Source organism: Peromyscus leucopus, chromosome 8a (genome assembly GCF_004664715.2).
Source record: "Peromyscus leucopus breed LL Stock chromosome 8a, UCI_PerLeu_2.1, whole genome shotgun sequence".
Taxonomy (NCBI): domain Eukaryota; kingdom Metazoa; phylum Chordata; class Mammalia; order Rodentia; family Cricetidae; genus Peromyscus; species Peromyscus leucopus.
The window spans coordinates 24,981,397-24,997,637 of NC_051085.1; the positions used below are offsets into that span (position 1 = coordinate 24,981,397).

The following is a 16,241-nucleotide window of genomic DNA, read 5'->3' on the forward strand; positions in this document are numbered from 1 at the left end:
ATCAAGTAAGATGTTCAAGGCTGTACAGCTAACAAATAGCCAGATGGCTGGCTCGACTTTATTAATTTAACTTCACTACATCATAGCAATATGTACTTTTTTCCTGTTCACATATAGATTTAACATATCTGCTTTAATTTTACAGTAAAACCATGAGCTCTATGATTCCACTATTGCCCCCACTGAGAAATGGGGGGAATACATTTTTAACTACTGGGTAGTGGGACTTGCTTTTATTTCCCTTATAACTCTTAGCTAGTTCCAAGTATTTAAGATTAGCAAGCATTCCAGTCCTTGAGATTCTTTTTTAATACTAGTATATATTTTCACCCCAACTTTTGAGATTATTTTTAAAACTATAGAGTTTTGAAGGGAGACTGAGCATTTAGTGTAGAGGCTCAGGACAGAGCTAGTCCTGCTTCAGACTGGATGGAGAGAGCTTGGCTACTGCCAAGCTTGTTATAGGGCCCTTTTTCAAATGGGTTACTGGGAGTTACAGAACCGGTGAGTATAGATAGGCAAGGGTCCTAAGTGGAAGCCTAGACTTTCCGAAAGAGACCTTAACTATTTTCTCAATGCTTTCCTGTTGTGGATGTCAATGTTCTACAGTAACCCACATTGCTACTCACAAATATCTGACTCCACCTGGCCTTCCCTGGGAATACATCATTGGAAGCCAGATCACTAGATTTGAGGCCATTCAGAGTCTGTGCTTTACCATGAATGACCTTTTTTCAGCCTAGGAGGGAGGAACCCTCTTCCCATTACTTCTGGAAGAGTCACTCCCAGGAGACACACACACACACACACACACACACACTAAACTGAACATTTTCTTTCCCTTCTGGGATGCTGACATTTTTGTGGTGAACGCTAGGAACCTAAGGCCTTTTGCCAGTCATCAGGGAAGGCCCTTTCAACGCAAAGAGCCCTCACTAAAGTCTCCACCCGCTGACCCCGGCGCGCCCTCGCTCCCCCTCCCCCACAGCTGCAGACCTTGAGGTCCTGCTCCAGGCTGCGCAACAGCTCGCCATCAATTTCCCCCGTCTGCGCGTAACGGAGCCTTTTGCGCTCGGCTTTGCGGAGGCGGTACTGCAGAATCCGGCAGTTTTTGTTGGCTCTCTCCAACTCATGGCGCATTTCCTGCAGCTGACAGGCGTCCTCCTCGAAGAAAGTATCTCTCATCTCGTCCATCTCCGTCCTCAGCTCATCGATCTCGTTCTGAGACGGCGACAGGCCATGGGTCACAGTCAGCCTTGCCTCTAGCCCCTCCGATACGCACCGCATACACCCCATGCCTACTCCCAATACCTAGTTTTACTGCCTCCTCCACCAGATAGGAGTGACAGGGAGCTGAAAACAGAAACTAGAAAACCAGGCCCAGATTAGGCCTCTTTTCATTCTGTTACTCTAGCTCTCTCTGCCCGTGAGAAAGTGGGGCATATCGTGGTAATTGGAGAAATGAAGGCCTGGGTTTGGATTTAAATGAAACACAAGGATGTGAATATTAGGTTCCGTTTCAAATTGGGAGCGGGCCATGGACCTCCCCAACCTTCCTAGTTCCCCTCCCTCCCGGTGGCCCTCACAGGTTAGCAGCCTTCCAACCCTGCGGGGACACGCCCTAATCCTTAGAGGCCCCACACTTCCCCTCCCCCATTCGGTCCCCACCCCCCTCTCCTCCTCACCTTGAGAGTCTCGTTCTCTTCCCGCAGCTTCTCCATCTCCTCCTGCATCTCCTCCTGCTCCTGGAGCTGCGGCGGGTGGGACTGCGACGATGGGGGAGCCGCCGCCTGCATGGCCCCGCCGCTGCCGCTGCTCTCTGCGCTCTGCTGGGGGCCCTCGGCGGCGGCGGCCATTGGGGAGGAGGAGGAGGAGGAGGGGACCACAAGGGGCTCACAGATGGCAGGGGCGCCGGCGACCGGGGAGCTGCGGCTGCCACCGCCACCGTTTTTCGTGTGCATCTGAGCCGCGGCCGCTGCGGCCGCCGCCCGCTCCTTCTTGAGATGGAACTGGATGAGCTCAGACTGCAGACATCCCTCCTTCCAGTAGCTCCCTCCACCTCCGCTGCCGCCCCCTGCGACGCCGCTTCCAGAGTTTCTGCTGCCCGGGCCGGGGGCTCTGCTTGTAGCAGCGGTGGATGGCACAGGGGAGACCCCCTCCCCACCGCTGCTACCCTTCTGCGAGGCGCGGACGCCTTTCCCTCGCCAAACCCTGGGCGGTGGCGGCTGCGGAGCGCCCCCCTCCCGGTCCCCCGGGCCGCCGCCGGCTCCTCCTCCTTCCCCGCCCCCTCCCCCTCCTCCCCCGAGCGGAGGGGGTTCCCCGACTTTCGAGGGCACCGACTCTATCTCCCGGGGTGGGTCCTCGGGCGGTCCGGGCCTCCTGCCGCTCACAGCGGCCAGGATAGCCGCGGGGGGCCCTTCAGCACCAGGCGCGGGCTGGACAGCTCCGGGAGCAGCCCCTTTGGGTACCGCGGGCGTCGCCTTCTCCGCCCCGCCTCCGCATCCTCTAGAGCCGGCCCCAGAGGCGCCGCGACCGGTTATCTTGGTACCCTGCTGTTGCTGCTGCTGCTGCTGCAGCTGCTGCTGCCGAACGGAATTGAGTTTAGTGCCGACCCCAAGCGGGGACCGCGTGGCCGCGGCGGTCTGTCGGAAAGAATTGTCCCTAGGCCTAGCAGGTGACTGAGCTCGCTGCTGCTTTCTGCTGCTGCCCTCCGGGTGCAGGCGAGCCTCCGTGGCTGCGGCGGCAGCAGAAGCTGAGGTTGCGGCTGGGGCAGCGCCCCCGGACGGTGGCTGACTCATGGCAGTCTAGGAAGAACCTACCGGATGCGACATGGAACGGTCCATCTCTAGATCATCCTCTTCTCTCCTTTCTGCCACCAACCTTCCTTTCTAAGCTGGGACGGGAATAAAAGAAGAGAAATATACAGTATGTTTACACTGATGCAGAGTCAAAGGTGAATTTGCTGGACAAGAGACGCTACAGAGGATTAGGAGATTTGGAAACCCAGCGTTTAATGGGACCTTTGACTAGGAAAAGAGTGCAGGGCTGTTAGTTCTCACTTTGCCCAAAGTGGCGCTGTTTCCACCTCTCAGTCAAAGGCAGCTGAAGCTTGAATTCCTTAGGTAGCAGGTTTTGGAAAGGGTTAGACATAGGTTCAGCAAGAAATGAATGGGAAAGGAAATGAGGGGCGCGGGGGATAAGGTCCGGAAGAGACTTCTGAAGACAAAGGAAATGTTTACATATGATAGTTATCAAACGGCTTTCTTCAGCATCAAATCTGTGTTTAAAACATAGTTTAGTGGAGAAAACTTTTTTTAATTAGTATTCCCAGGTGTCAATTAAAGAAACACGGCTATGATGTAAGATCCTAGAGAATATTTACTGTAGATAAATGACACTTTCCTCATTCAGCTCCAGCCCCTAATGCTGTCTTTAGATAATTATAGCCAACATTCTTAAGAACAGAACACAAAAGAAAACATAAAGAGTGACTATACATCGGCCCCAGTCTCAAGAAAAAAGTGACATCAGGAATTAGCTATAAGATTCAGTCATTGGCAACCCCAAAGAGATAATTTTTGTAGCTTAAAAATACTTGTTGGGCCGGGCGGTGGTGGCGCACGCCTTTAATCCCAGGACTTGGGAGGCAGAGCCAGGCGGATCTCTGTGAGTTCGAGGCCAGCCTGGGCTACCAAGTGAGTTCCAGGAAAGGCACAAAGCTACACTGAGAAACCCTGTCTCGAAAAAACCAAAAAAAAAAAAAAAAAAAAAAAAAAAATACTTGTTGGAAAATTTGATGAACAGCTCTACCTACAGGCTCTGAAGTTTGTAGTGATGAATTTTTCTATACTCACTTGTTCTGTACTTATAAAGCAGTGAGTTTTAAGTGCAACGTAGAAAACAGTTTCATTCTTAAACATTTCCTTAGGTGGTATATAATAGACTAAAGTTGAAGTTTTAAAATGCCCACTCACGGGCCTGGAGAACGGGCTCAGCAGTTAGTAGCACTGGCTGCTCTTCCAGAGGACCCAAGTTCTATTCCCAGAACTCACAGGGTAGCTCACAACTATACCTCCAGTTCCAAGGATCTGACACCCTCTTCTGGCCTCCCTGTGCACCAGGTCCATATGCGGTACACAAACATACATGCAGGCAAAATACTCATACAGATAAAATTAAATGTTAAAATGCTCACTCACTCCTATGGAGCCAAATTTTTGGAACAGAATAGTCTGCACCCAGAAGGCTGATCATCTTCCTTTATGGTGGTAAGATACATGGTGTGATCTTCCCACAATAAGCACACCCCTTTAAGCTGGAAAACAGCAAGTTACTGCCCTGTGAGTTCTCCTGCCTAGTGGCCCAGTCAGCTAGTTCAATTGGCCCCCTTTCCAGGAGAACATTATCTGTAAAGCACAGGAAGGTCACGAATAGACACAAACTTCTCTTATACACACTCATACCTTTTAGAAGAGTTGATTGCCCAGGATCTTACTTAGATTATTACTGTTGTTTTCTGTTGTATCTTAATTGACGTTGTAATCATCTCTCCCTTCATAAAGAAATAATACCCCGATACCCCCCTCTCCACCTTCTTTTCTGCCTCTGGAATCTCTTTTTCAACTCACTGTGTAATGCAATGATAAAGACTTCTTCAGAGGGGAGAACAAAGTTACCCACTGCTAGAATGTCTGGCCTACTTTACCATGGGTCAGAATAATGTGGGCCATCCAACTTAATTACACTGGTAACACTAAGTTATATTTAACTAAGCAGAACCACACAGGAGCTGAGAAGCCAGGAATTGAAGCCTGACTCCCCAGACTACTTTAATCTCAGAGAAAACTTGGGTTTCAGGAACTAATTCCACAATCTAAGGCACCTAGGTAGCAGCCTATATCCCAAGCCTTTCATCAGTGGAAATCGCCATCCAAGCAATATCAGTAAGGACCAAATCAAGCCTTTTCATCTCAACTCCTATCTGTCCCAGGACCCACCCCGTTTCTCATCCTTTTCTCTTTAGAAATCCAGAAGTTCTCACTTCTCTGCAGAGGCGCTGCTTCCAGGAAGTTGATGCAAATCAACACTGCTTTCTTCCTGATATTTCGGAGTCCTCCGGGTTTATCTTTCAGGGAGAGTTCAACTTCGCAGTGTTGACTTTCTTGCTGAGCAGGCTTGCTTGCACCGGATCCACACCCACTCTGGTTCTCCAAACAAAGGCGGTAACCACAAAGACTCGGAACTCTGGGAGCCCGTTCCTAGCTGGCGATGCTTGCCTGGGCTGGAACTGCAACTGCATCAGGCGGATGCCCGGGTACCAAGCCGTGCCAGACAATCCCCAGGAAGTGCAGTGGTATTCATGAGCTGACCTCACCGGACTGGGCTGGGAAGAGGGCGGGATTGGAGGGAGGACAGGAGAGAAGTAACCGGAGTGGTTACTCAAAGAGGAGAGAGAAAGGTGAGGATGGGGAACCGGGGTAGCGGGTGGGAGGCAAGTAGACAAAAAGGCCAGAGCCACGCCCGAGATGGAGAATTGTCAGCCTGGCTCATCAAAATCCTTGCTTCACTCCCATTTCCTGTACTTGGCAGAAGACTCCAAAACCGCTTAAAATCGGATGTATTGGTTTCCTGCAATGCTTTGTCTCGGGTCCGATCAATCTCCATCAATTATTTACTTGAGCTCTTTTCCTTGGGAGGCCCGCTGGAGCAGCCTGCAACCCTCGGCCTGACCCTCTGGAGTCTCCTGATGCAGCTGAGAGGCGCTGGCGCACGGCTGGCTGCCGGGAGTTCTCTTTGTTCACTCACTTTAATTCTCAGTCGATCTCTCCACGCGCGGCTTCTTCCCCACCCCCTCTCTCGGGCGGAGTCCTGGGATGGGATTTCCGCGAATAGACAATGGTTGTCAGACCCGCCGTCCCACAAACAAAGGGTTCTTGCAAAGATACACGAAGGAACGACTAATTTAGTGCAAAGCGAATATGTTTGCTGATGAAGGCCAAGTAGCACCCAGCACGTTCGCCCTCCCCTCACCAAAGGCCAGTTTCTTCAGTGAAAACAAACTGGTAGTTTCTGGGATCCACATTTTTTTTAACTGTTGTGCACTTGAGTAATAGGAGTCAGGAAGAATGTATTTATAAAGTATCAGCTGACCAGGGAGTTAAGAAAAATGTGTTTCCAGTTTACATTTATCCATATTGTTCCACAATAATAGCATTCTTAAAATTTGGGGGAAATTTTCTCCTTTTCTTTCTAATTTTATTTTAGAGAGCAGCCTCGAGAGCCTCCTTTCTGCCCCCTAAAAATCCCCTTGTAAGCTTCCAGGTAAGAATATATTAATCTTGTATTAAAAGGACATTTTTAGACGTTAAACCTCTCTTAACGTTGTTGTGGTGGTTTTGTGTGAGCTAAGACTTAGATATTTTGCAACAACGCGTCTAGCCTGGCGTTGATTTAGCCGGAGACTAAATCCTGTCTTAAGAGTGAAATGACAATGATTTGAGAGTAATTTGCACAGGAGCAGTTTGTCACAGTGAAATGAAAGCATATTTAGGCCTAGGTAATTTATATCTCCAGTGACATCAAACATGGTACCACAAGGAAATCATTTCAGGCTGTAAAACATGCTATGAACTGGTTTGTGACTAGGCTAGTACTGTCCAAGGTGCTGGTGATGTAAAGAAAGTCAAGAAACCGTCCCTGTGTCAAGAAGGCTCAAACATATTAGAGAAGGTTGAGATATTCTTGAATTTGGGGACACTAGAAAAGTAAATCCTGTGATATCTATGATGAGACGTCCAATCGTTGATTTACATAGCAAAATAGAGCCATAAGTTATTTTGAGTTTATGTTAATCATTTCTTCATTATGTACCTCAGTATAAATTGCAGTACTCTTTTTCGTGTGTCTTTCTTTGTTTTTGAGACAGGTTTCAGTATGTATACTTGGGTGGCTGGGAGCTCATTATGTACCAGGTTTCAGTATGTATACCAGGCTGGCCTCAAACATATCTGCCTCCTGAACACTGGAATTGAACTTGTGGGGCACTAGGCCCAGCCCTCTAAATTGCAACATTCTTTTTTGTTTGTTTGTTTGGTTTTTGCTTTTTGTTTTTTTTGAGACAGGGTTTCTCTGTGCAGTTTTGGTGCCTGTCCTGGATCTCACTCTGTAGACCAGGTTAGCCACCAACTCATAGAGATGAGTTGGCTCTGCCTTCTGGAGTGTTGGGATCAAAGGTGTGTGCCACCACCGCCTGGCCTGTAACATTCTTAAGAGATAGCAAGATCCACATTTCCCATTTAATGAATACTAGGATAATGGGTAAAATACCTCTTAGATCAATCTTTATCAATAAAACCTTGATATAAAAATAATCTAGGGACACAAAACATAGTTCTGCTTGTCTGAGAACTAGTGATCAGCTCAGACTTCTCCATTTCAGTATTTATTTCCATGCAACCAGTAATTTTTATTTGGTTAAAGTCTAATAAAATCAATAATGTTTACATCAGAGTTCATGTGCCCAAAAGGTTCGTTTTGTACATTAGGAATGTGCCGTCTCAGTTTTGAAAACCATAGCCATATAGGATGCATAGAAACAATATTGACGTGTCTTTACAAAAGAAAGTTTTAAATAGAATTGTATGTTGGTTGTCCTCTTATTTCCTTGTGAAAATTATACTTCTTCATGGGGCTGAAGAGAAGACACAGTTGTTGAGGTCACTTGATGCTCTCAGAGAGAACCGAGATTTAGTTCCTGATGTCCACATCATGTGGCAGCTCACAACTGGCTGTAAATACAGTGGCAGGAGATTGGATGGTCTCTTCTGATCATACTACACACACATAGCACCCATACATGTATGTAGGCAATACTCATACATAAAAAAATAAAAATAAGCAGGTGTTTGAAAAAAATAAACTTCTTCAATTAAGCAAACACAAATTTCTTCAGAGTTCAGAAGGATTTGGTGTTATTTTTGCTGTTACAAAAGCAGGCTTACTGACTGACCTTTTATTGTTTACTTGTAATAATGAATCGTATTTTCTATAGCACAGCAAGACAATGGATCTTCAGTCTAGGGAAGAAAGCTAAACTTTCAACTTTGAAACCCTTAAATAAACAGCTCAATATGCAAATCTTCGATTTTTGTGACTTGAACAGGGCCCACATATGTTAATACTGACTAGCTTTATTTTTTACTCTTAGTTGGTCAGACCTTTTCACTTTGTAAACTCAAATCCCCCCAGAGAAAAATTTCCTTCCTCGGGTATAGCACAGTAGCATACCTGTAGTTCAGAGAAGTAAAATGATCTTCTCAACTTTATAATTGGAACTCAAAGTTCCATCTCTCATTATCAAGTATGCTTCTTATTTGTCTCAAACATCCTGCTTGAAATGATCACAACTTAGAAATCTATATTTCTAAGGCTGATTTATCCCCATCTCAGCTCAATCTGTCTACCAATGCATAAACTATCTATCTTTGTGGGCAAACCTATTAATTTACATTCTATGTAAAAGTTTTCTGTCCTACAATTCTATTCTACTTTTAGTTCAGAAAAAAATCTAATATTCTTTATTTGCTTTCATCTTAATGAAGATACTATTTTATATATTTTCTTAATGAATACTGATTTTTTTTTCATTGCTATGTCATTTTCCTTTGTTTCAATATCCACTTGTCTTCAAAATACTTTTTTGGTATGTGTGTTTCTGGGGATCAACATTAGGGCCTTGTGCATGCTGGCCCTTAATTCTACACTGCACTGAATCTGCAGCTATTCCTGTAAAAGCTTAGTACTTACCCTTTACTCTTTCTTTTACAATCGCTATCAAACTCCAGACATTCACAATTCTGTTTAGACTTTTACAAACACTTCTTGTAAGTTATAGATGCTCAAGTTGTGTATGGTAGTTCACACATGTAATTCCATTGAAGAAAAAGGAATGGCATTATTTCAAAGCTAGCCTGGGATATATAATGATTTCTAGTCAGTCGTGGGAGGCAGTGTGAAACCTTATCTTTAAAAACAGACTACACATACACACACACACACACACACACACACACACACACACCAAGAAACAACAATAAATGATATACTCAATACATGTAATTTCCATTTTATTAATTATGTTCCTTATGTCATCCAAGATAGTTATATTCAAACTGAATTTCAAGGAAGTGCATCACCTTATCTATACCAAAAAGTACTTCCTAGTCGGTTACAGCAATGCTCCCATTCTACTAAAATTTAGTTTCTTCCTTTAATGATACAAAGTTGTGCAGTGATATTTTATTTGTATGTTAATAAATAAAGTTTACCTGGAGATCAGAGGTCATAGTAAGCAATAAACAGAAGTCAGGTGGTGATGGCACACGCCCTTAATCTGACTACATGGCAGGCAGAGTCTCTGTGTGTTCAAGGACACAGCCAAGGGTGGTGACATATGCCTTTAATCCCAATACCAACCATAGAGACCTGGATGTCTGTATAGACAGAGAGTGATGAGGAAGTGATGTGCCTGGGCTTAGAGTCAATGAGAAGGCAGAACAGGAAGTCAATAAAGGTTCAGGTTAGACAGAAAGAAGCTCTCTTGGGAAGCTACAGCTATGGCTATTTGGCTCTGTGTTTCTTATTTAATAAGGCTGTTTAGAAATTCATCTACAAAGTTGGAGTTTATTAAGAAAATTATTTTAATACTGTTGTAAGTATGGGAAGAGAAAAAGAGAGGGAAAGAGAAAAAGAAGAGAACAGAGAAAGCTATGTACATACAAGGAATGAGTAGGATTTTCAAAAGAGACAAGAGACAAGTAGTGTTTTGTTGGCTTTTTTTTAATTAAGAAAAAATTTTCATTCATTTTAAACACTAATCAAAGACCCCCCCTCTTCCCTCCTTCCATGCCCCCCTTGCTTCCCTGCTAATTCCCACCCCCACACACAAAAAGGCAAAGCCTCCCATGGGGAGGAACTTCCAGTAGAGGCAAGTCCAAGCCCTTCCTCCTGCCTCAAGGTTGCACTAGGTGTCCCTTCATAGGTAGTGGGCTCCCAAATGCCCCCTTATGCACCAGGGATGGATTCTGATTCTACTGCGAGGGGGTCACCCAAGCAGATCAAGCTACACAACTGTCTCGCCATGTAGAGGGCCCAGTCCAATCTTTTAATTAAGTAGAAACTATTATTATATACTTATCTTTATTTAAAGAACCTTCTTTAGTAAATGAGAATATAAATTTCTTGGGGTTTTTTGTTTATTTGTTTGTTTGTTTTTGTCAGGGTCTCACACTATACTCTAGGTTGATTAGAACTCCAGGCTGGCCACCAACTTACAGAGATTCTCCTGCCTCAGTATCTTTACCTGGATATGTGTTTATTAATACATTGTTTAAGTGTACAGGCTGAAAAGGCAAAAATAGTTTTAAAGGGGTCAAAGGAATTCTTATTATTTACAAACAGGGTGGGTAGGGGTGGTCAGCGAACCATTTCTGAGTGTGAACATAGCTCTGAATACTGCTTGTGAGATTTTTCTCAAAAACTCACAAGTTTACAGATAAGTAAAAAAATATGGGGAAATGCAAAGATCGTGTGCGTTTTAGCCATTAGCAAAATTCATTTTAGCATGGTTCATTAATTGTTTTAATACCCCTTTTAAACTGTCTTTTTACAAGGAGAGGTGTAGAATACTGTTTCTGGCTAGGTAATCTTCACACTGTATTGTTGTTGTTGTTAAATGCCTCAAAATTCTTGACACTCAACCTATGAGACATAAACATGATCCCAGAAGTGAGGGTTTCCTTTCCTTTCACAGGCTCCCTTTATCTTCTTGGTCTTTCAATCCTGCCACTTCCTAGAATTTCTAAGACTTTGGTGCATGACTTTGAGGACTGGTGATGTTGGTAGAAGTCCCAACATCTGAAGCTTCAACACTGCTAAACAGAACTTTATGCCTTATCTGTCCAGAGATGGAAGCCTTGGTCTCTCCTAAGGGGAAACATGTGAAGGTCTTAGTTTCAAGACTGGAGGGTCTTATTTGATGCCAGTCTCAAAGAAAATATGGCCTTACTTTAGACACCAAACTGCATAAACTAGGATATAGCAGATTTGGTCTGCCCAACCCTAAAGTTAGCACCAAGAACATTTTTCCACCATGATGTGCCTGATAACCATGATTTTACCAAGTCATTCACTTTTACTGCAGACTCTGGCATAGATATAATTTGGTTTTACAAACTTAGAAGACTGAAGAATACATTGGCCAATTGTTAAGTATGTGTACAAGGCATTCCACTTTAATAATGGCAAATGTTCCCTTTTTTTTTTCTGTCAAAATACCAAGAGATATCTTTGTAGTATGCCTGTGCTCACCACCTTTACCTTTGAAGTTAAGAGTGAGATCATTTGGGTAGTTCTGAGTCAGAGAATTCAAGACAGGATTCCTATGAAGAATGCTAGCAAGAGAATTAGATACAGTTCCACACGAGCAGTTATATACATTGACCATCAGCGATCTTTCCAGAGACAGGCTACCCCAGTGAAGCTGAGGTCTTGGTGCATGGTACAGAAAGAAATTTCATAGCAAAGTTGGCAGTCATTAAGTAAAAGATTTTAATATAAATTTGAGCATGGGAAGTAGGGAAGAGGAGATTGTCAAGAGAATGGACCACTATTTCTTTTACACACAGCACACAAATTCTTTCTGCTTTTGTATCCTTTTTCTTGTCATTCCTTGTCATCACCAACGTCCTCCTTTGTTGTCCCAATTTTGCTCATGTTTTAAAGTTTAGCTCAAATTTAATTTTTTTGTAATATGTATTTAGTCTATTGTGATAGCTGATCTTGGATGTCCCCTGGGCTGGATCTGAGATCAACTAAAGGATGAGCCATGGGACACACCTCTGAGGGCTTTTCTTGATCAGGTTATTTGAAGTAGGATGACCCACCCTGAATTCGGGTAGCACCTTCTGGTAGTAGCCCAGATAAAAGGAGATCTAAGAGGAAAACTTTATGCTTTCCGCCTCCCTGCCTTCAATCTCAGCTATTTGTTCATCTACTCTGTTGTTGCCATTGCTGTCACTGCCAAGGCCACGGGCATCAGTACTGGTGCTGTGCTGATAACACTCCTTGCCTGGGATTAGAACCCAGCCTCTTTGGGCTTTCAATGTGGACTGAAGACCAGTGGATCTCTAAAAATGCCCCAGGCTTTGCATGCCAGGTTGAGACTGCTATAGCATTCAACCTTGTGAACTGAACCGCAACCAGAGTCTTAGCATTTCTGGTGTAAAGACAGCTTTTGTTGGACATTCCAGAGCAGATTGTAAGCCAGTTGAATAAGTTCCCCTTTAAAATATATTCATTCTGTTCCTCTAGAGAAGCCTGACTAATACAGCTGTTTAATTACATTTTCCGAGCATCTAGGTTTTTTTTTTTTTACAAATGCATTTTAGTTATATATTCATATATACCCCATATATTGCTATACTATTTGTGTGTGTGTGTGTGTGTGTGTGTGTGTGTGTGTGTGTATTTGGGTGCATGTGCATGGGAGAGGGGAGAGGTTGAGGTTAGGTCAATTAGTTTTTGAAGGAAGTCTCATCGAAACCTGGGCAGCATGGACATAACGTGACTAGCTGGCCAGCTAGCTCTTTTCCACTTCCCCAGCACTTTTATGTGAATCCAGGTTTTCATAACTGCCTGGCCAGCATTTCTCTTGCTGCAGTTTTGTGAAATGATTCAGGAAGTTCTTTTTTTTTTTTTTTTTTTTTTTGGTTTTTTTTCGAGACAGGGTTTCTCTGTGTAGCTTTGCGCCTTTCCTGGGACTCACTTGGTAGCCCAGGCTGGCCTCGAACTCACAGAGATCCGCCTGACTCTGCCTCCCGAGTGCTGGGATTAAAGGCATGCGCCACCACGTCCCGGCTCAGGAAGTTCTTATCACAGTGCATGGAACATGGTGCAGGGAATCAGTAGTCATAACTGTTGATAAGTGGTGACTACAGTGTGGACAGCACTGTAAGCTGCCAAGAGATATTAGCTGTTGTCTTTACCGTTAATACTACTATGTTTCCTTAGATAGGTTGTCCATTCCTAGATTTCTATAGAATTAATGCTACGCAGACAGAAGCACACATTGTACCATGCAGTGCTTTATGATCTTCCATCAAGATGGTAAATATCTTAAGGTAAAAGTTTCTCCAGTGAAGAGTGGGATACCTGGAAGCTGATAAGTATCAGCAAGTTCCTTAGAAGGGTCCTACTAGAAAAAGGCTGCTGTGCTGGGATTTAGTCTCTTTCTTCCAAGAGTACTTTAGCTGGGAATTGTGTCATTGTCCTCACCTTTACTGGTATGTGTATGAGGTAACACATCAAATTTGTTCTCTGGACTATACTTTAGATGATAATGAATCACAATGTCCTTGGGCTGTAGACACCGTGATTCATTTCTCTGCTTCTAAGTAGGCTACTCAAATTGTATTATGCATGGAATTCAGCATGACTCTGGACATCTCAATAAAGGCTCTTCTACAGTCTCTCTGAGTAAATGTACAGTTTGTCCTTGTTATTACTTTCTTTTTGAGACAGGTTCTCATGTGGCTCATACTGGCCTTAAATGTGATATGCAGTCAAGAATGACGCTGAAGTCCTGATCTTCTTGCCTTCACCTCCCAAGTGCTCGGATTATAGACTGTGCCACCACACTTAGATAAAGATCTCACTTTTGTTGTTACTTATTTATGGTCAAAAATGACTTTGAAGTCCTTATCCTCCTGCCTCCCCACTCCCAAGTGCCAGGGTTGTAGGCTATACCACTACACTTAGATAAATGTTGTATTTTTGTTGTTACTTGTTTTGTTGTATATTTGTTGGTTAAGAAGAATCTCACTATGTAGTCAAGGTTAGACTCTGACTCATGAGCTTCTTGCTTCAGGATTCCAAATTCTGAATTACAGGCATGCAGCACCACGTTGGATTCATGTGTGATGCAACTTAAACAGTATGACTTAATCTTTTAGCTTAATGCATATCTTGAATTAAGACAACAAACTGCTACGTTGCCATGAACACCTTAATTACTCATGCTCTTGCTCTTGTCTGTGCTTGCAGTTGGGTCTTACATAACCAAATAATGCATTATTACTGTAAATGTTTATAAACATTAACTTTGGCAGTTCAGCACTATGGTTAACCATTCGTTGTAGCCAAAATGTGGATGAACTACTAGTTTCAACTCAACCTAATTTTAAACCTATCTTCATCTTAGGGGAAGATGTCAAAAAATCCAGTATCTGTTTTATAAATTATATATATATATATATATGTATATGTATTTATGATCACCATTAACTTTTCCTCTGCTGTTAGTAGATTATTAATTCACAGCTGGCAGATTCACTGTGCAAGTATTTTAATGACCCTTGTCTCACCTTCTCTTGCAGCTTTTGGCATCCATGAATAATTAATGTGCTTTAAAACGAGCATAACAGACCTAGAAGAGTAACATCATGAATTACTTCATCTTTCACTGGGAAATTTTGGTACAAGATTTGCATTTATAGTTGCCATATTTTGAAATAAAATGACATAAGTTTCCTTTCCTAGACACAAGCTAGCTAAGATCATACTGTAAATTGATATGCCAAGGGTATATGTGTATAATTAACATACCTATGTATAGATATGTTATATATATATCTATATATAGATATGTTATATATATATCTATATATAGATATGTTAATTATAGATATATAGATATACATATACTCAATATTAAATGTTATAAGATGAAATGATGCTAAAGTCAATGGATAAATTTATGAAAATGAAAGAAATTTATTCATGGTATAATGTCATAAGTTGGGTGGAGATGCACATCTATAATCTCAACACTTGTAAGCTTGAGGCAGGAGGATTGCCATGAATTCTAGACAAGCCTGAACTTCATTGGGAAAGCAGGTCACCCTAGACTACAGAGTTGGAACCTAGCTTAAAACAACTCTAAAACAAGTCCTAAAATTTATTTAACACTAGGTTGTGGCTTCATGTGGAAGGTAAAACTTTAAAAGTGAAAAAGGACCAGGAGGGTGCATTTCCCCATCTCCTCTACTGTACTTCAAAAATTATTTTAAAAGTACGATCAAACTTAATGCTGACATGAAAATGGAGCAAGAAGTTTTGTGTAACTGTTAGAATTATAAACTAATGCAATCACTTTAATAAACAGCATAGTTTAATGCAGAAATATTGAAACTACCAGTTTCTACATCTGGTACTCTCTCTTTAATCAAAAGGATAGAATTTCTTTTATATTTATCTAGATATGTGCTTGTAATATAAAAATCCTCAAAGTTAAATGAATAATAAAATTTTAATATGTCCACCCAATATAATACAATAGAACAGTGGAAATAAATGAATATCTATAAATAATGTGATTATAGTGCTAACCAAAATGAATAAATCACAAAACAAACAGCTAAAGAATTTAAGTGTGTAGGATTTCCACATAGGAAACTAAGCAATATATTACTAAGGATATATGCATAGAAATTAAATCAGAAAAAAAATAAGAAAAGCATAACAAAGATTTGACTAGTGATTAATGAACCAATGAGGTATTTCAGGGCTAGAGCAAGCTTTAAGTGTAAGTGGCTTGGCTGTATTTCAGTCCTCAACCATATCCCTATTTATTTTTTTTCTTCCAAAATATACTTCCATTTGTATTGGCTTCTAACTCAGGAAGTTTCATGATTTTAAAGGAACTACTTATGTGACCAGAGTTAGCAAATCTTGGGGAATAAGGTATTCGGTTTCTTAGTGCCTCCTATAAAATCCCAAGCACTACTCTCAACATTGTCATGCATCTCTTCTTGCACAGATTGTGGGACTGCACAAATGTCACTCCTAGATCTGTGATGTGGCTTAGTTCAAGTTCATTAGTAAGAAGCATCTCACTAGTCAATACAAATAAGATGGAAACTTGATGGTTTTCCAAAGCAAAGTTAGGTCTGGAACCAAAAGAAAGGGAAAGCAATGTTGAGATGCCCAAACAATAGACAGGTACTATGGTGGTATTTTATTTGTACTGAAATACGATTTTCATTGTATGTTAATAAATAAAGTTGCCCCGGGGGTCAGAGCTATTAGAGCCATAGCAAGAGTGCGGCGGCGGCGGCGGCGGCGGCGGCGGTGGCGCACACCTTTAATCCCAGCACTTGGTAGAAGAGCTAGGTAGATCTCTGTGT

General features: G+C 42.6%; 1 protein-coding gene across 4 annotated transcripts in view; it reads right to left on the reverse strand.

The window, feature by feature from the left end:
* Positions 1 to 5,821, reverse strand: part of Soga3 (SOGA family member 3) — a 70,806-nt gene extending 64,985 nt beyond the window's left edge. The window contains exons 1-3 of one of the 4 annotated variants that reach the window (XM_028868316.2): positions 4,998 to 5,816; positions 1,686 to 2,893; positions 997 to 1,221 (exon numbers count right to left, since the gene is read on the reverse strand). In XM_028868316.2, coding sequence (XP_028724149.1) covers positions 997 to 1,221; positions 1,686 to 2,798 — 1,338 coding nt within the window. In that variant the 5' untranslated portion in view covers positions 2,799 to 2,893; positions 4,998 to 5,816. Of the gene's footprint in view, positions 1 to 996; positions 1,222 to 1,685; positions 2,894 to 4,997 lie in introns of all 4 variants that reach the window. The other 3 variants (XM_037200373.1, XM_028868317.2, XM_037200372.1) reach the window with 3 other exon arrangements.
* Positions 5,822 to 16,241: the final 10,420 nt, after the last annotated feature.